The 21,729-nt window shown below is 36.6% G+C and overlaps 1 protein-coding gene across 3 annotated transcripts in view; it reads left to right on the forward strand.

Moving 5' to 3' along the window:
- The window catches only part of LOC138755693 (unconventional myosin-Id-like), a 131,179-nt gene that overhangs the window by 76,229 nt on the left and 33,221 nt on the right, over positions 1 to 21,729 (forward strand). For all 3 annotated transcript variants that reach the window (XM_069922125.1, XM_069922124.1, XM_069922126.1), the window contains 4 exons: positions 2,449 to 2,672; positions 4,231 to 4,375; positions 5,220 to 5,324; positions 11,279 to 11,392. In XM_069922125.1, the coding sequence (XP_069778226.1) occupies positions 2,449 to 2,672; positions 4,231 to 4,375; positions 5,220 to 5,324; positions 11,279 to 11,392 (588 nt within the window). The remainder of the gene's footprint in view (positions 1 to 2,448; positions 2,673 to 4,230; positions 4,376 to 5,219; positions 5,325 to 11,278; positions 11,393 to 21,729) is intronic.

Below are 21,729 nucleotides of genomic sequence, written 5' to 3' on the forward strand. Positions count from 1 at the left end.
ACCGCCTGGGACTATTACTCAACCCCCCCAGGACAATTTTAAAGAAGGGGGTGAATGTGGTGATACACCACTAGCCTACTTCAGGGGGTGATCTCAGTACCTGCAGAAAGACCACTGGAGGACAGACTACACCTGGCTGGCTGTCAATCACCCGACCAGGATATAGTCCTGAGCCAGCCTCTCCCGAAACAGTCACTCGGGAGCCACCATCACAGCCACTACTGTAGCAGAGCCTTTTAGCCAAATAAAGCCTGTTGTACAGTGTTCGAGGTTGTTTCTGCTCACTCTGCTGCGGTGCATCATAAGAATTAAGGGGCAATAGTTTAGAAATAACATGAGGGGGAACTTCTTCACTCAGAGAGTGGTGGCTGTGTGGAATGAGCTTCCAAGAGAAGTAATGGCGGCAGGGTCCATTTTGTCATTTAAAGAAAAGTTGGATAGGTTTATGGATGGGAAGTGAATGGAGATGCATGTAGGTGGGACTTGAGGAGAGTACTTGGTTCGGTGTGGACTAGAAGGGCCGAGATGGCCTGTTTCCATGCTGTAATTGTTATATGGTTAAATATCCAAACAGTCATATAAGCAGGCAAGTGTACAGATGTGAAAATATATATACAGACTGAAATCCAGTGACTATTTCTCCTCCCATACCAAAATCATTTCTTCATTTCTCAGATTTCCTTTCTGATGAAAAGCATTTTTAAATCTGGCTTCATACTTTCAGCAGGTATACCAATCTTTGTACAAATGCTTTCCTGGGATGTTGTTTTATTTTTTTACCTAAACATGTTTTAAACTTAAACTAAACGATGCAGTTCACACTGACAAAGAATTAACACATTGTATCCTGTGTAATGTGCTCACACGGCACCTACCTACTCTCAGACCTGCCAAGATATTTGCAACACCACAGCCATATTTTAAAGACAACTAAATGCACGCTGAGGGTTAGTTGTATTTTACTTTAGTTCCTATTTCACTTCCAAGGCACCAAACGGGTTTTATTTCCTCTGTGTGCTTAATATAAGCAGATCAATGACTGTGATAAAACAGTCTAGACAGGCTGTGATATAAAAATTTTGACCTGCAAGGGAAAAGTAGGACATAGCAACTGAACAGCCACAACAGAAGGCAGCTCTGTTGCTTTAATACCTGGAACTGGAACTGTTCAGAGTAAATTTTTTTAAAATGTCAATAATTAGTCATAGAATTTTTTTTTGATGAAACAATTGAAGCATGATCATGAATTCCATCTTACCAATGAGTAACTCCTTTTCCAAATTAGTAGGGATGCCTTCCACTCAATATTGTTCTCACTTTTGCGACAAATAAATCTCCTGTACTTTTTCTTATCATCAGATTTACCAGGTTAAAATTACCCAGTCGAAATAATTGGCTGGGAATAATAAAAGTCATAACTGCTAACCAGAATAACTTCTTACGTGAGGGAAATCCCTCAAGAGTTTGCACACGGAGGTATGATAGATCTTGAATTTGTGCTACGCTTTGTAATGGGTGATAAAGAGTTTTCAGCCAGTTTTGCTGCTCCGCCATTTTAAAAAATTTCCTTATATTTAAAATATAAATCTCCCTTTTGAACATCCCAGCAAACATTCCTTCAACTGTACAGGCAGATTCGAGACAGAGTAAAGCTTCCAATAAAATCTTCTGCCACCATTAGCCTGGCAGTGAGTGCAATGCTATTACAGCACCAGTGACCCAGGTTTGAATCCTGCGCAGACGTAAGGAGTCCAAAAACATACAGGATTTGCAGTTAATTTGTGTATTTGGGCAGCACGAGGTCATTGGTCAGAAGGGCCTGTATATCTAATTTTTTTTTAAATGATCTTAGTGTGAGTCAATGCTCATCCGACTGTTCACCAGCCTATTCCTGGGAAGGTATCACACCAGGTTAAATGTGGAGAAAAAGCTCTCTGGGCACTGTCCAGACCAAGTATTTTAGCTTCAGCAGTAGTACAGTTACTCATAGTATTTGTATCCTCCCTCCCTCCCCTTTTCACTGCTGAGGCCTGCTGAAATGAATCCCCGGTAGAATTCATGCCCAAGCTTCTGCTCCTTGATTAAGAACTTTGTGAATAATTAATGAAAAATTGATCAATCACAATGAACAGCTGCATCTGATGCTTCCACTTTTCATAACCATATTGTGGGCCGATGTTACTGTAGAATGCACAGTCGTGCTGCTAAGTAGCATTGATTGTTACAAATAAAGTCACTGTGAAGTTGACATTGGGGACTCATTTCAATTCAGTCTGAGAATCTCTGTGCACAAAAAACAGACAAAGGAAAATTGTATCCCATTAATTAGATATAGATTAGAGCCCTGTCACCAGAGATACCTGCTCAATTCTTTAATGATATTTGATGTGGGAATAATATGTAATGGCATACAAAGAATTTTCACAATCTGCTTTTCATATTTGACAGATTTGGAGGGGAACACTTGCTAGGAAACGTTGCCGGGGGATCAGAGCTGTCTACACAATCATGAGTCATTACAAGACATACAAAGTTAAGACATATCTCATGGAGGTAATGAGACGCTTTCAGGGTGTGCGGAGCATGAATGACTATGGAAAGAGTGTGGTCTGGCCAAGGCCCCCCATGGTCTTAGTCAAATTCGACGAGAACATGCAGTTCCTTTTCAGAAGGTAAAACATATTTTGTTGTAAGGAGTTTTGCTAACATTGTGTGACATAAACAATTCAGAGAGAAGTGATTTTACTTCCCTTAGAGCACCACCAAAGAAGGGACTTTGCACATGAGGTGCGATATAAAGCTCACATTACATTGTTTCAGCCACTATTCACAAGGCATGTGTAGGATGGGTTGGAAATAGAGTAACACTTCCTTATTAAGGATTTCCAAGGCAGTTAAAGCATAGGTTAGAAGTGAGCAAAATTCCCTTTGCTCATTCCCAGCAAATACTAACTGTAGAAATACATTTTAGCTAATGAATAAGGTGTCATCAGTATTTGCCATTTTATTACAAAAGAATTCACTATAATATAAAATATGGGAGGTTGTAGCTAGCCGATTGGAGACTAAGGTTCCAAATATTGGTATCACTTTCACTTCATCTTTATGAATACCTTGCTTCATCGATGAAGTCCATTTAGGTCAGAAATCTCTTCAACCATTGACTTTTGAGAAATTAGTTCAGTGTATTGTCACAAATACTAAGATACAATGAAAACCTTAATCTCACATTATATCCAGGTATCGTTAAAAATGTCATGACTCTATTGTTATTTTTTGGATTTTTTTCTTTTTAAAATATTCTTATTGATTTGGTAGAGAGAAATATTACATGTTATATATTGTCTACATATTAATTACATAACTTTTATATAAAACAATACAGAATATGAATCATTGTCTTGTACACAGTGCTCAAATAAATTTGAAATTCCCTTATGAAAACTTCACCTCATATTCATGAACTAATCTACTTATAAAGGAAAATTGAAAAAAAAGAACCCTCCACCAATTCTAATCCTGCCCTTCCCACTAAACACAGTCAACAGTGAATAATATGTAAAGAATCAAGTCTCGGCTCTTGGACGTCAGACATAAAACCCCCAGTGCATGCCCACCAATGTATTCAAATTATGACAGTAGTCCATGAATGGGGCAATATTTTTAGAATTTTAAAATTCACAGAAAACATGGCAGAGCAAAGTAATAGGATGACGCATGACAGTAGTCAAACTGGGTTTCTAGCATTTTAACACGACAGGCAAATCAGATTCATTCACAGTGGCTTCCAGACATCCCATGAACCACTCGTTCCTCAGTGGGTGCATGGGAACCTGGCACAACCAGTCCTGGAAAAGTATCCTCTGTAGCCACAGTGACTTCCCTATCTCTGGTACCCACCTGAGTAGCCATTGCCCTCTTCCTGGTCTTAATTATTAACATAACACACCAATACACCTATATATTTTTTTCTTAGTAGAAAATAATTGTCTTCAAAATGTGTTGTTAGGAACTTTTTTTTAATAATTATGAAAGCCTGCCTAGCTGATGATATCATTCACTTACCAGTTCCTTCCTCAAGCAAATGTTACAGCAGAAAGCAGAGGTCAAATGAATTTTAATCAAGTTACAATTTCTTCAATCTCCAGACATTTGCACTGCTGATAAAATCAGCAGTTTCTGTTGCTCAGGCCAAGAATATAAATTATATAACAGGTGATACTTTTGCAGGTGGAGAGCCCGACAGATTGTCAAAAACATCCCGCCCTCTGACATGCCTCAAATCAAGGCAAAGATTGCAGCCATGGATGCCTTGTTGGGGAGGAGGAAAGACTGGGGTTTTCAGAGAACATGGGAGCAGGACTACCTCTCATCTGTACGTACTCTTTTATCTTAACTTTGTCATGCCTTCTCAATTGCATTGTGCCTCTTGACTGCTTGAACTAATCGTCCCAAGGTCATTCACAAGGGGATCGATGGATAAAAACCAAAGAAACTCAAGGTGAAAAGCTGATTTGGCAAATCCAGATACGTGTGGCATAATGCTTCAAGTGAGATAATAACATCAAGTCATTGCCAGAATTCCTGATTTGCTGTCAAGGCTTCCTCTTATCTATAAATGTTCCTTCATAACTGTAACGCATATTTTCTTCATGGTTGACTATTTTTATAGTTATTTTACCCTATGCCTCATTTTAATTCCAATCTTAAATTTTCTTTATTCCATCTTTTACAGTTTTATCTCTCTAAACCTCAAACATTACAATCTCCATCTTAAAACACTTTCTCTCTCCCTTCTCCCTTCAAGCATTTTTTTTTGGTTGAACTCCTTTCCTTCAAGAGTAGGATAGGTAGATTCCAAGCCAAAGGGAGTATTGAATTACAAGATCTAACTGAATACTGGAAAAGGGTTGGGATGCTTGATGGCTTACTTATGTTTTTGTAAGCAAATACATTGCTGTCTTGAACTGCTAATAGTCCTTTCTAATAGGATGCCACCATGGCATAGCGGATCTTGCCCACATCAAGGGAAAAGAGAAGGATCCTATCCATTACATATACATCCATACATTTCTCATGTACATAAATGCAGTGTCTTCCACTGTTGAGACCACACGGAGCATCAAATGAGGTTGAATCAAATGGCTGTACCAGCACAATAGATCCTTGCCACCTCCTCTGAGCACAACATGCTGACATTGTAAATATTCTTCTTTCAGGCCAGGGACAACCCAGAGATGATGTCCCAATATGTCACCACAATGCAAGGGCTAAAATGTAAGGAAAAGTTCAACAACGTGCTGTTCTCAGCTCATGTCCGAAAGGTAAGGACAACAAGTGCCAAACTAAAATCTAGTTATCTCTTTCAGTATTAATACTAATGTTCATACAGAATTTCAATGGCTGTTTAAAAGGTAAGGAAATAAAGTCCACATAGAATTAATAGCACAGATAAAGCTCACTTTGTCATCTCTTATCCTCTGTTTTACGATGAAAATTAAATTACATTTGATGCATATTAATTACTATTGTTGAGTTTATTATTGAATCCAGTTCCATCACCCTTTCAGCCTCCTCTTTTCAGATCATAATTTCTTGCTTGTAGGTAAAATATCATCTCTCCCCTTGTTCTCTTGCACCTTGGCTATGAATCAGTCCTTTGCCATTGGATTCCAAGATTGGGCTTCACTCTTCCATTCTGTCATCGGAATTGATAAAGAACATTTTTAAGGACAAACTATGTAATTATTTAGCAGTGCTTAAAGGCTTGATATCACACAGAAGTCAGAGAGTCAGAATAAATGGGATTTTTCAAGCCCAGAAAGTTGCAACTAGTGTTCTCAGTCATCACTTATTTACTATTTATTGTAATAATCTTGGAGGAGGGACACTGAAATAGGTGGAAGGGCACAAGAGGAGATTTGGTCTCTGCAACAGGAAATAAATAAAGTAAGTGGCTGGGCTAAAGCTCAAAAAATAGTGTTTCATGTGGGAAAATATGAGAACGTGCACTTTAGAAGGATGAATCGAAAGTCAGGCTATTATTTAAAGTGAAGAGAAAAAGCAAGAGTTTTGAGTTTAGAAATAGGAAAGAAGTTCTATAATGCATAGAGGGTTGATGAAGCCAAATCTGGAGTACACTGCGCAGTTTTGGTTCACTTATTTTAGAAAAAATATAATGGTCTTGGAGGTGTCCAAAAGATGGTTAACCTATCACAACAGCATCAAAAAGTTAGATAGATATTTTTGGGAATGAGGGATGATCTTCAAGTCAAGTTTATTGTCAGCTGCTTGTACAAGTACACTCAACAAAATGAAATTCTCCAGTTCTCTGTGAAAAACATGCAGATATACAACCAGACATAACTTTGACATACAGAGAAGCAATGCATATTCAGTCAAGTATTTCATCTATACAAATAATGCATGAATATGAGAGACTCAGATGGTTAGTATGAGCAGTTCCTTTGGTCGTTCAACATTCTCACTGCCCGTGGGAAGAAGCTGTTCCTCAGTCTGGTGGTGCTGGCTCTGATACTCCAGCATTTCATTCCCAATGGGAAAGATGCTGTGTGCGGGGTGGAAGAGGTCCTCAATGATTTTGCATGCTCTCTTCAGACAACAATCCTGGTAGATCACATTAATGGGGGGAAGAAAGACTCCAGTGATCCTCTCTGCCAATTTTATGGTCTTGTGGATTGACCAATCCATTTCTGTGCAGCAATTGTGCCACACAGTGATGCAGCCAGCCAGGATGCTCTTGATAGAGCTCTTTTAGCAGGTTGACATAATGGTGGCTGGTAGCCTTTCCTGCTTCAGTCTTCTCAGAAAGTGCAGTCGTTGTTGCGCCTTCCTGACAAGTGATGCGATGTTGAGTGTCCATGATAGGTCACTGGTTATATGAATTCCAGAGAACTTGGTGCACTCCACTCTCTCTACTATAGAGTTGTTGATGTTTAGTGAAAGGAGATCATTCCTGGTTCTCCTGAAGTCCATGAACGTCTCTTTCATCTTGTCCACGTTGAGACTCAGGTTGTTACTCTCACATCATTTCTCGAGGTTTTCCACCTCTTCTCTGTAGTGCGACTCATTGTTCTTGGTGATGAGGCCAATTATTGTTGTGTTATCTACAAACTTGATGACACTGTTGGAGGTGGATATGGCAATGAAGTTGTAGGTCAGTAGCATGATGGTGCTTTATGTTCTGCTACCGACCCAGACAGGCTGTGGTCTTTCCATTAGGAAGTCCAGGAATCAGATGTAGATAGGAGTGTTGAGTCCCAGCGAGGTCAGCTTCTCTACCAGCCTCTGGGTAATGATCGTGTTAAATGCCGAGCTGAAGTCAATGAGCAGCAACCTGGCATATGTAACATTGTCTCTAGGTGGGTCAGGATGGAGTGAAGTGACAAGCTATAGCATCATCTGTTGAACAGTTTCTTCTATAGGTGAATTGAAATAGGTCCATCATCTCTGGGAGGTGTGCTTTGATGTGTTTCATCACCAGACGCTCGGAGCATTTCATAATGGTGGATGTCAGTGCTTCAGGGCAGTAGTCATTGAGGCCTGTTATTGTCACCTTCTTGGGTACTGGAATGATTTTATTGGAGCACATAAATTTTCATGGGGCATGAAGAGTAGATGTTGATATGCTTCTACTGGTGGAAGAGTCTTGAACAAGGGGACATTCGTATAAGATAAGGGGCAGTTATTTCAAACTGAATTGCTTTGGGATTTCTTCCTGCTGGAATTCTCAGCTGTGAAGGGTTGTGAAGGCTAAATGATTGGAGATACTTAAGGAGCAAGGAGATTTTTTTTAAAGATTGGAGGATTCAAGGTGCTAAAGCCTGGGGCACATCAGCCATGATCAAATTGAATCATGGGCAAGCTTGAAGAACCAAGAAGCCTAACCTGCTCTGACTTCCTTATGCTCTTGTCTATCATTTGTTCACAATCCTGTCCCATGCCATGTTCAAAAATTATATTTTCAGCTCATAATTTGCAGTAAAGAGACTCAAAGTCATTTCTATGATAAAGATAACACAGAGCAAAACAATAGACAAACATTACATTTGTGCCACCAAAGGACCAATTTAACATATTCATTATGATACAGTATGCATGTCTGGGTAAATTTTTTGAATCTTTATCTTTGGGTATATATGTGAGCGTGAATGTATTTAGTTACCGTACTTCTATGTGCATGTAGGTGTTTGGGGATGTATTTATATTTCAACCATTTTGCATCTTGTGAGCTTCTACTTGTGGTCATTAAGTGTGACATGTGAATTTCTGCAGATGAATAAATGTGATTTCATCTTAATGCGTTTGTGAACCCATCTTTTACAAATGTTTAAGAAATGTATTTATAAAATAGAAGGATTTAACTGTATTATTTTTATTAATAAAATTTATAATCAATGCAAAAGTGATGAAGGTAGAGGAAAACCAAAATATTTTTGACATATCTTTTTTGAATGTCCTTCAGGAAAAAAAAATCTATAATTTACTTCAAAAACAAAGTCAATATGTACTTGAAACTATTAAAGTAAATATGAAAAAATGCATAATGTTAAGTTGGTGGATGCAATAATAAGGTGGAAAGATTGGATAGTTATGATGGGTGAGTGGTTGTTATCTGTGTACAAGTGTGATAGTATTTGTGTGTAGATATTGGTATTTATATATAAATCTATCTGAAGGTAAGACCATTCTTTTGAGTGAAATGTACATGTGTATAAGTGTGACAAATTGAATATGTAAAAAAAAAGGGACAGGAGATGGATCTGGCAGATAACATTAAAGATAATTCCAAGAGGTTTCATCAGTACATAAAGGGAAAAAGGGTAACCAGAAAAAAATGGGATCCCTCTGGAATCAATGCGATTCCACAGGAGGATGGGGAAGGTCCTCAGTGAGTACCTCTGTTTTTACTGTGGAGAAACATGAGGACCAGGAACTTTGGGCAGTCAATTGTAGCATCATGAGAACAGTCTATCGTTGATGTACAGATGAGGAGGTGCTGAAGGTCCTGATGTGTATGAAGGTAGACAAATCTACTGGATCCAATCCAAGGACATTGTGGGAAGCTAGAGAGGACATTGCAGGTATATTTTGAGTCATCATTAAGTGCAAGTGAGGTTTGAGAAGACTGAAGGATAGCAAATGTTGTACCTCTATTCAAAGAAGAGTTAGGGAAAAGCCTGAGAATTACATGCCAGTAAGCCTAACATCTGCATTTGGTAAGTATTATAAGAGGGAAGATACACATGCACTTGAATGGACAAAAGAGATGACAAGGGATCAGCGTTTTGTAAGTGAGAGATTGTCTCACAAATCTGACTGAGTTTTTTGAAGATGTGGCAAGGGTAGAATTGTGGATGATGTATATATGGATTTCATCAAGGAATTTGATAGGGTTATACACAGCAGGCTGCCCTGGAAGGTTAAGTCACATGGGATTCAAGGTGAGATAGCCAATCTGATGGAAAATTTGCTTCATGGAAGAAAGAAGATGGTGAAGGTGGAAGGTTGTTTTTTTTGGACTGGATGTCTGTAACTAGTAGTTTGCCACAGAGTTTGGTGCTGACCCCATTGCTGTTTGTCAACTATATCAACGGTTTTGCTGAAAATGTATGTGCCATGATTAGCAAGTTTGTGGATGACATTAAAGTGTCGTCTTTTGTTGATAGTGAAAACAATTGCCAAATATTGCAGTAGGATCTTGATCAGTTGGGCAGGTGTGCAGAAGAATGGTTGATTTAATTTAATACCAAGAAATGTAAGATGTTGCATTTTGGGAGGTCTAATGTGGGTAGGGCCTACACAGTGAATGGTAGGGATCTGGAAAGACTTTCAGCATATTGGCCTTCATCAGCCAGAGTTCTGTGTATAGAACATGTGAGGTCACATGCCATTGTATAAGACATTGGTGAGGCTCCATTTGGAGTACTGTGTTCTGTTTTGGTCACCATGCAGCAGGAAAGATGTTGTCAAGCTGGAGAGTGTGCAGAGAAGATTTAAGAAGCTGTTGCCAGGACTCAGGGACCTGAGCTATAGGGAGAGGTTCAGCAGGCTTGGACTTTATTTTGTGGAGTGAAGGAGGATGATGAGAGATCATATAGGGTATACAAAATCTTGAGAGGAATAAATCAGGTTAATGCAGGGAGTCTTTTACCCAGGGTAGCGGAATTGGTAACAAGAGGACATAAGTTAACAGTAAGGTGTGTAGGGGTGGGGGGGGGGGGGTTGCAGGGGAGAGGATGAAGATATTTAACAGGAACCTGAGGAGTTTTTTTTTACACAGAGGGTGGTAAGAGTATGGAATGAGCTTCCAAAGAAGGTGGTTGATGCAGGTACTATTGCAACATTTAAGAAAATATTGGATAGATACCCGGATATGCAAGGTGTATGGAGATATGGGTCAAAGGCAGGCAGATGGGACTAGTATGGATGGAACATTTTGTTCATCGTGGACAAGTTGGGCTGAGGGCCTTTTTCCACGCTCTATGACACTGTGACGTATAAGTGTGTACTTTATCTTATCTATGATTGGTTATTTATTGTAATTTTCTCTGGCGGTTAAATTATGTATAAGGTGAATTAAATCAGTTAAATCAGATGTATTGCTTGCAATTGTTTCCCAAGGGTGCAGATTATCAAGACCACTCTGATTGATGAACAACCCAACCAACCAATTTTCCCCTGCAACCGCTGCGACCGTGTCTGCCTGTCCCGCATCGGACTTGTCAGCCACAAACGAGCCTGCAGCTGACGTGGACTTTTACCCCCTCCATAAATCTTCGTCCGCGAAGCCAAGCCAAGAGAGAGAATGAATGCAACACTACGGGCTTAACGGCTTGAAACTGCTCAATGATCCAGACAATTTTGTTCATTAGCCACTGGCCCTGTCCAACTATGTGGCTATTCAAATGTAATATTGAGAATTTGTCAAATCTTTGAACAGCTGACTATTTAAATTCTATTCCTTTTGGCCTGGAAAGTCTTTCAAATGCATTTTGAGTCTATCTCTGCTGTGACCTGAGCAGGTATCAATCTGCATCTAGGGCTCTGTAAAGTTTGTTCTTATTAAGTGGATGCACAAGAACAAGAATACTAATGAACAATCCAATGTTAATTTGAAAGCATTCATTGAATGGAAAGTAAGTGTGTGAGTGTGTGTGGAGGGGGGGGGGGCACGCATGTGCATCATATGTGGACGTATACTTGTTTTGTGCACTTATTGTTTCCCCAGACAAATAATTTTTTCTGTGTTAATAAGGTAAATAGGTTTAACAAGTGTGAAGATCGGGCTATCCTTATCACTGACCAGCATCTGTACAAACTAGAGCCAGCTAAACGCTACAAAAATATGAAGGCACTGCCACTCAATTATGTGAGTATCCAGCTAAGTGTCACTTTCTTTTATTTCAAAAATATGCTTTATTTTAAAAATATATACACTGTAAGTGCAATACAATCAGAACATGCCGTACATACAACATGCCATTAAACCAATGCATATTCTTTCATTACAGCTAGGTATCTTGTTGAAATTTTTATTTATCATTTGCATCAATACAAACATTAAATTAATAGAATAATATCTTTTAACAACATAATACAAAATGATACAAGAATAAGTGATTTTTTGCATTTCAATGTTTCATCTATTGTTACAAAATTCTCAGTTTTCCACATTATTGATACACATTTCTTTTTATTGCTATACTCAAAAATTATACTTGATATTTATCCAACTTCATTTTCATATCTGCTTTATATATATTACCAGGCACAAATATTCTCGGATCCTTTTGTATTTTTATCTTCATAATTTGTCCTAATAATATACTCAAATCCTTCCAGAATTCTTCCACTTTTACAAAAGACCAGACCAAATGTAAAAAAGTCCCTATTACCTTTTTACATCGAAACATTCATCAGAATGATTGAGGTTAAGACCATTTAATGTATAAGGAGTATAAAATAATTGATTTTAAAAAATTGTATTGAACAATTTGATATTTAGCATTAATCGCATTTGTAACATTCTCATGACACAATCTTGACCATATTTCTTCTTGAATTTGTATATTTAAATCTTTTTTTAGATTTATATAAATCATTTTTCCCCATAGTATCTTGCAATTTTATATACATATTGGTAATAAATTTCTCAATAAATGTATCTGTAATTAAATATTCAAATTGACTTTGCTCTGGAAATCTTAAATTCATACCCAATTTCCTTTTTAAATATAATTTAAATTGATAATATGCAAAATTGTATTACTTTGTATGTCAATTCTTCAATTTTTCAATTGTTCAAAAGTAAAAAAAATCCTAAAAAACAATCTTTTATCCTCTGTAAACCTTTACTGTACCAAATATCAAATAAAGAATTATTGAAAGTCAAAGGAATAAGTTAATTTTATCTTAGCATAATTTTTGGTATTTGATAATTTTTAATTCCCCTTTTCACATGGATCCCATTCCATATCTTCAATAAATGTTTCAAAATCTGTACTTCTATTTTCCATTTTAGTAATTCACTATTCCATTTATACAAGAATTGCTCTGGAGTAGTTTCTCCAATTTTATTAATTTCAATCTGAACCTAAGATGTTTGCTCTCCAATTTGATAACAGGAGAACAAGAATCTTAGTTGAGTTGCTTTATAGTAATTAAAAAAATTTTGTTATCACAGTCCTCCTTGCTCAAATTTCCACATTAGTTTTTCCAAAGGCTATTCTTGGCATTTTATCTTTCCAAATTGTGATGGATATATTATATTCTATATTATATATAGATATGTTTTTTTTTGGTTTTTTTTAAACATTTATTCATTCAAAGTACAGATAATAAGTAACATATATAACAATAAACCATAAACATGAATGTTATATTTTATATATATATAAAAGAAAGAAAAGAAAGAAAAAAAATAACCTCCTCCCTTCAGCCAACTCTCCTAAGGAGAGCCATAAAGAAAAGAAAAAAAAATTAAGAAAAAAATTAAGTATACATATTAAAATCTAATCAACATAAATCAAAATGTAAATATTCTGAATATGGTAACCACATTAATAAAAAAACTATAGTTATCATGTGAAACATATGTAATTTTTTCCATTATTAGACAATATTTCATCTCATTATGCCATCTATTAATATCAATCATGTTCGTATCTTTCCACGTACTAGCAATACAATTTTCACTACAGATAAAGCTAAATATACAAAAGCAAGTTGAAATTTATCTAATCCCAAAGCATTCAAAGGTTGCAAACTACCCAATAAAAATACTGTCGGATCTAAAGGTATTTTAATCGTATACAGGTATTCTAGAAACAAATGAATTTTCTTCCAAAAAGAATCTTTTTGGGTAGTTTGCAACCTTTGAATGCTTTGGGATTAGATAAATTTCAACTTGCTTTTGTATATTTAGCTTTATCTGTTTATTTATATATATATATATATATATATATATATATATATATACACATGACCAAATGGGATGAAAAAAAGTTCCAACAGAGTTACCACATCTAAAACACAAATCTGATTCATGAAAACCAGATATGTTTTTAAAGGAGATAGATTGTAGGGGTTTAGTGTAGGTCACAAAAAAAAACAAACACTTCACAAAACAGATCTCATTTATAATGCAAGAGCTTGGCTGAAGCCAGTCAAGAAGGCACTGAGAGCCTTTGTAAAGACAATAAAACAATGAGACTGCTTTGCTAAAGAATTTCAAAAGCTGATATAATGTATTATTGTTTTGAAAGCAACAGATGAACTGGCTCAGAAGTTTGGTTGCAGTTTGCTGTTTTAAGAGGGACATGCGATTTTGCAAGCAGAGAGAAAGAGAGAAAAGAGAAACAGACTTTGAGAGAGAGAGAGAGAGAGAGAGAGAGAGAGAGAGAGAACTGGTTTCAGCAATGGCTTTTGGAGGCTGCATCAACAAGCTGGCAGCTTGTTTAAACCCCATTTTGAAGATGGGTTGTGAGTTCTGAGTTCAGCCTGTGGAAAACCCTTGTGGTCCATACAAGAGGAAATGGCCAACTAGAGTGTTTCACCTGTAACAGAATCCAGAGGACCCAAAAACCAGCAGTAATAGATATGTACCACAACTCAGTATTATTTAAACAAAAGTAGTTTTTAATTATAATTGAACAGGAAAATAGAATTAAACTTTAACTTATTACTTAACCTACTTACATAACGTACCAACCTACTTAATTCCCCCTCTAATACTAAGTGCAGGTGTGTGTAATGTATATTTAAGATTAGAAAAGTTCTTTGGATCACAGCCCAATCTCACTGGTTGCAGGCAATTCTTGTACTGTGCACAGAAGTTAGCATTAACAAAGTTCACCAGTCTTTAGTGCTTAACAGGCAAATGGTTACCACTCAGGAGGGTTCTTGCTGGTTTTCAGGGAGAGATTCCAGCCTTCTCTTTTGACCAGAACATCTTCCAAAAGTTTGCCAGCTTTGTCCTTCTGGAACTGATTTCTGTCTCCTCTCTCTTTGTTTTTCACCCTCCCTCTCTGAAAGCAAAACTGTTCTGTCTGCCTGCAAAAATCATGTACAAGCCATATTCTGCAACTTTGTTGCTCTTTCTTTCTGTAAAAGTCCTACAAAAATTCCGTATTTTAAAACATGTGTGTGCAAGCTGCTCGAGCAATTCCTCTCAAGCCACCTCAAAATACTCTGTCACACACCTGAAATAATGGAAACAAAAAGGAATTCTGTGGTGACCTGCAGAAGAAGAGGTTATCATTTGGAAAACCCTGATGGTGCAAATTTCTTCAGCAAGACACTTAAGTAGCTGATTGGAGAGAATCAATTTGTGTGTCTCCAACAAGCAATAAATATCTCTCTGAAACCATCAAAATCCTTTCTCAGCGGTAACCAATTGCCTTTAAGCACCAGAGCTTGGTGAAAATTCATAAATGTTAAATTCTGTGCACAGTATAAGAATCACCTGATACCAATGAACTTGGAGGAGTGAGAAGTGAGATTGGACTGTGAATCAAAGAACTTATCTGAACTTATACACATTACATACACATGCGCTTCGAATTAGAAGGGGGTTAAGTTAATAGTAAGAAATTAAAGTTTGATCCTGTTTTTATGTTTAATGAAAATGTAAAACTCACTTTTGTTTACATGACCATTTGTCTTAGTAGATTTCTATTGCTGCTGGGTTTTGGGGTCCTCTGGGTCTGTAACAAAATAAATTCCTGTACATATTTATTTAAATTTCAGAAACACTTTTCTGGTATAGAAATGGGTAATGATTAAAACAAATATTGTATTGTTGGAAAAAGTTTAATCTCAATATAATTTACATGCTCTATTATAGTTATTGGTAAATCTATTCATCTTTTTAAATCATCCTCTACCTTTTTTCATAGTGGTAAATAATTTAATTTAAATAAATTGTCTGCATTTCTATTGATTTTTATTCCTAAATATTTAATTTCTTCTTTTTCCTATTTGAACTTCATTGTTTTAACTTTGTGTATACTCCATGTCAACCATAGGCATCACTTCATTTTTACCAACTTTAACTTTATAACCAGATGCTAAGCCATATTCTGCTAATTTTACATTTAATTTATTCAGTGATATTTCTTTCTTTGTTAAATAAATTAAAACATGGTCCAAAAATAAACTGATTTTATGTTCTTTATTATCTATCTCAAAACTTTTAATTTCTTTATCTTTTCTAATTGTTTCCGCCAAAGGTTCTATAGCCAATGCAAATAAAAATGGTGACAATGGACAATGGACATTGTTCAGATGGTCTTTCTAATTAAAAAAAGTTTTGATATTTGTAACTACTTTAGCCTTTGGTTGATTATATAATGATCTTATCCAATTTATAAAAGCATTCGGAATTCCAAATATATTTAATACTCTAAATTTAAAAATCCCATTCTAATCTAATAAAGATAATCTAATAATCTAATAAAGATAAATTTCTAATCTAAGAAATTTTCTTCATCTAATGCAACTGTTACTGCTACTGCTGGCTTCTTTTCTTTCTGTGGTACACTTATTAGACTCATAAATTTGACTATATTGACTACAGATCATCTATTTTAATAAAACCAGTCTGATCCATGTTTATTCATTTTGGTAAATATTTAACAAATCAATTAACAAATAACAGTCACAATTTTATGATCTACATTCAATAATGATAATAGGTCTATAAGAAGAAGGCTGTAAAAGATTTTTTCCTTTTTTGGAATAACTGTTGTTAATGATATTTTAAAGGATTCTGGTAAATCATGTAGCTCTTTCATTTGATGTAATACAGAAATTAATAATTCCTTAAATTCTTTATAAAACACTGGGGGTGGGGGGGTGGAGACCGTCTTCTCCCAGTGCTTTATTGTTTTGTAATGACATCAAAATCTCATAAACTTCTATCTCAGAAAAAGAATTAGATAACTTTAATTTTTCATCTGTATTTAACATGTTGTAAATATTCCTCTTTTTTCCCATCTTTCAGAGATTCTGATTGATATAGTTTTTTATTAATAATTCTTAAAATTATCATTTATTTCCTGTGTCTTGTAAGTGACTTGGCCAGTTTCTTTCTTTGTTGCAATTATTGTTCTGGAAACTTGCTCAGTTTTTAACCGCCATGCTAATACTTTAAGAGCTCTTTCACCTCATTTGTAATACTTCTGTTGTGTTCACATTATATCCCTTTCTACCCTATAAGTTTGTATTGTATTATATCTCAATTTCTTTGATTCCCCAATAAACTTTTTTCTCATCATTTTTTTATGTATGTAATTCCTTCTCTAATTTTAGTATTACTTTTTTCAACTGGTTTACCTCTTTCATATGTTCTTTCTTTACTTTTGAACTATAACTTATTATTTGACTTCTTAAATATGCCTTCATAGTGTCCCATATTATAAACCTATTTGTTACTGAATTGCCATTGTTTTCTAAAAACAATTTTATCTGTTGTCTCATAAAATCACAAAAGTCTTTCCTCTTTAATAATATTATGTTAAATTTCCATCTATAACCTATTTTTTGTTATTCCTCCAATAAAATTGAGAGAATTAAGGGAGAATGATCAGATAGAACTCATGCTTGATATTCAATCTTTTGAACTCTGGATTGAAGCTGTGCAGAGACTATAAACATATCTATTTGTGAATATGTTTTATGTCGAAAAGAATAAAAGGAATAATTCCTATCACTCAGATGAGTTCTTCTCCAAATATCTCTAAGTCCCATATCTTTCATTAAACCTATTGCAATTTTGGCTACTTTACTTTTTATAATTTTATCACCTGATCTGTCTCGTTTTGAATTAAAGGTGAAATTAAACTCTCCTCCTAATAAAGATTTCCCTTTCGTATTGGATAATTGCATAAATATATCCTGTATAAATTTTCCATCATCTATATTAGACACATACACATTCACTAAAGTCCAATATTCTGAATAAATTTGACAATTGATTATTACATACCTTCCCACTGTATCCATAGTTGTGTCTAATATTTTAACTGGTAAATTTTTATGTATTAACATTGCTGCACCCTTAGCTTTTGAAATAAATGAAAATGCCAATACCATTCCAACCTATCTCTTTATTTTTTCATGTTTTTTTATGTCAAATGCATTTCTTGTAAAAAAAAACAATATCCACTTTTACTTTTTCATATACATTAATAATTATTTTCATTTTATTGGGTTCTGTATTCCATTAATGTTAATACCCATAAAATGAAATTTTCCCACCATCAATGACCTTTATTAAATCTTTTTACCAGCCATCCTTCCTCTCCCATTCCTCCCATTCTCATAATATTAACAACATATTTCAAAATGGTCTTGATTAATCTGGGTGCATAAAGGAAAACGAAAAGAAAGAAAAAAGAATAAAGATAGACCCCCCCCTCCCCAAAAAAAAAGGTGCATAATGTTGACATAGCATCTTTAAAGTCCTGATCTATTTGCATTGTGGTTGAAACCACACGAGCACTCATGGCTCCGCAGCAGTTAGCTTCATACTCCCAACTAACTCACTTGAAATGCAGTTCATTATGTCTATACATTATTAGTCATTTATGATTCTTTTAATTATATATAGATCACTGATATGTTAGAACCTTCTTCCTCCTTAAACTCTCTTGAAATTTTTTTTCTGTATTAACAACTGAAATCATTCAGTAATACTTTTCTTTCAAGTGTCACCCACTGCTTGTCTCTCTCTTTCTCCTTAGGCTCTGTAAAAAACCTGTACTTCCCATCTGGGAAAAAAAACCTTCAAAACTGCTGGATACCTTAAAACAAAAGCTTAACCTTTCTTCAATAATACACTTTTAACTGCATTGAATCCTTTCCTTTTTTTCATCAAATCAAAGCTTATATCAGAGTAAAAGAAAATCTTATTTCCATTATAAATCAATGGTGACTGTTGTTCTTTTGTTAGTTTCACTGACAGTTCCAAGATCTTCTCTCTTACTTCATAACAAAGAAATTTAACCAGTATCGGACGAGTTCTCTGATCTGGTTGTGGCTTCAGCTCTCTCAATCTCAATGTCTCCTTGAAATTCAGTTACCCCCAAAGATTGCGGAATCCAACGCTGTAAAAACTTCTTAATTTCTTGACCTTCATCACCTTCTTTAAGTCCAACAATCTTAATGTTATTCCTTCTACTAAAATTTTCTAAAATGTCAATTTTTTGCATTAAATTGATCTTTTGTTACAGCTGCTTCAGCTTGCATTTTCTTCATCTGTTCCTTAATGCCTTGAATCTCAAATTCATTCCTTTTAATTTTTTCTTCCACAACTTCAAATTTTTTGTCCTCTTGCTGCATCATTTTTTCCCTTTTTTATTTTCAACTGTATACTCTTCACTTTTTTTTAACTTCTTCTGTTAATAACATCAATGGTTGCTGGAAATGCTCTATATAATTTTTCATCTCATCTGTAGATATATAGGACTCTTTCATTTTCCCCATCTTTTTAGCCATAGTTCCTTGTTCAAAACATTCTTCTTGTCCACTGGAGCTGGAAGCCTCTAAAGTCTTTTTTTTTAATTGCCTCCTTTTTTGTGCTCCGTGCATGCGCAAGGAGTCACGCATGCGCAGAGTCACCCCTTCACCCGTAGGAGGTGGCCATTGTCAGGGGTTTGTCTCCCCTGAGCAGTACCTTCCAGACAGCTCCTGGATCCTTCTTCAAGGTAGACCTTTCTTCTTTATCTTGTTTTTTTTCTCTTGCTTAGTTTCTTGTGTAGTTACAGCTGGTTTTTCTTTCTTTGGTGCCATTTTAAATTATTCTCCAAGTCTTCCAACACTTTTTCCTTCTATTTTTCTTAACTTTTTCAACCATTTTAACTTTTTTTCAACTTTTTTGAGGAGAGTAGGGATTTTTCAGTCTAACTCCACATCATCACGTGGCACGACCCCCCCCCCCCCCCCCACAGCTAGGTATCTTGATATGTCCTTTAATTTTATCGTTATCCATTGCCTTTATGGGTGAAATCTTACCCTCAGGATTCCTTTTATAGAAAGAGTTTGTAAGTCCATAGCCAGCAATCCTAATAACTATGATAACATACTAAAATGCTGGAGAAACTTAGCAGGTCACATTTTCTTCATGTAGCAAATGTTTAGGGCCTGAAGGTTTGAGCAAAAAGCAGACAGGCACCTGAATAAAATAGTTGGGGAATGGCATGGAGAGGAGCATAGGCTCACAGGCAAGAGGTCATGAATGGATATGGGTGGGAGCGCAGAAAAGAATAAAACTGGGAAATGATAGCGTGAGGGGATAGTTATCTGAATGGAGAGGGAAGTGGGTGGGGAACTGGAGGAAAGGAGACAGAGGGATAAGTGAAGAGAGACAGGGAAGGGTCTAATGGGAACCAGAGAAGTGATTTTAATGCTATCTGGATGGAGAGTGCCTAGAAGGAATATTAGGTTTTGTTCTTCCAATTTGCTGATGGCCTCGGTTTGGCTGTGTATGAGATATGGACAGACATTTCAGCAGAGGAGTGGGGTGCAGAATAGAAATGGCCACTGGAAGGACCCCACTATGGCACCAGATAGAGTGAAGATGGTCAACAAAATGATCTCCCAGTTAGCATCCAGTCTCTCCAATGTAGTGAAAGCCACAATGGGAGCATCAAATACAGTAGATGAGCCCTTCACATTCAAGAGTGAGTTATGTGTTGCTTCATTTGGAAGGAAAGTTTGGGGCCTTGAATGCTGCTGAGGGAAGAGGTCTGGGCGCAAGTGTAGCATTTCCTCCTGTGACAGGGGTGATTAGTGGGAATGGAGATAGACGGAGAGGTGAGGGGGAGATCTGTCTTGGTGCTGGGATCATGTTATAAGTGGTGGAAATTGTGGAGGATAATATGTTAGATGCTAAGGTTTGTGGGGTGGTAGGTGAGGACAAGGGGAATTCTGTCCTTTTTGCATCTATGATGGGGGACAGGGCAGATGTGCGAGAAATAGAAGAGATGTGGGTAAAGGCAGAGTTGATGGGGAAGAGGGTAAGGCACATTTTTTGAAGGCGGACATCTCAGATGACCTGGAATGGAAGACCTCAAACTGGGAGAGAATGCGACAGAGATGGAGGAATTGAGAGAAAGCAATAGAATTTGGAGAGGGTTCAAAGGAGGTTCATTTTAATGATTCTAGGAATGAAAGAGTTATCATACAAGGAGTGATTGACAGCTCTCAGACTGTATTCATTGGAATATAGGAGAATGAGGGGGAATCTCATTAACAAAATTCAAATGTTGAAGGCATGGACAGAGTAGATATGATGAGAGATTCTATGATAAGAGTGCACAACTTCAGAATTGAAGGTGTCCGCTTAGAACAGAGAGACGTAGGAATTTCTTCAGCCAGAGGCTGGTAAATCCGTGTAATTTGTGGCCACAGATAATTGTGGAGGCCAGGTCATTAGGTGTTCTTGTTTAACCTGGGCATCAAAGGTTATGGGGAGAAGAATGGGCAGTGGGGCTGAGTGGGAAAATGGTTCAGCTCATGATTGAATGGTGGGGTAGTCTCAATGCTGCTCCTATGTCTTATGGTCTTAGAATCCTCACAGAGAACAGGATGTAAAAAGGTGTAGATGAGGTAACAGTGGGAGTTAATGGGGTTGTTAAAAAAATGTCTGTGGAGTGTTTATCTCCTAAGATGGAGACAGAGATTGAGAAAGTGGAGAGTGTTACCAGAGATAGACCAAGTGAATTTAAGGTGGGGGGAAAAGTTAGTAGCAAAGTGGATGAAATTGATGAGCTTATTATGGGTGCAGGAGGCAGCATCTATATAGTTAGCAATGTAGCAGAGGAAGAGTTGAACAGCCTTCCCCGTTGGCTTGTAACATAGATTGCACCACATAGCCAACAAAATGGAAGGCATAGCTGGGACCCTTGACTTTTCATTTGTCTTGATAAAGTAAGATAAGATAAAGGAGGTTATTGAGGGTGAGAACAAGCTCTGCCAGGCAGAGGAAGGTGGTGGTGGAGGGTGACTGGGCCCTATCACTTCCCAGGCTTTCTCTCTTCTGTCTTCCCACCCATATCCACCTCTTGCCTGTGAGCCTGTGCTTCCCTCCCCCACCCATTTTATTCAGGCACCTGTCTGCATTTCGCTCATTCCTCCATGAAGGGCTCAGGCTCTAAATGTTGGTTACGTGCCTTTGCTACATAAAGAATGCTGCATGACCTGCTG

The sequence above is a fragment of the Narcine bancroftii genome, chromosome 2 (genome assembly GCF_036971445.1).
Source record: "Narcine bancroftii isolate sNarBan1 chromosome 2, sNarBan1.hap1, whole genome shotgun sequence".
NCBI lineage: Eukaryota > Metazoa > Chordata > Chondrichthyes > Torpediniformes > Narcinidae > Narcine > Narcine bancroftii.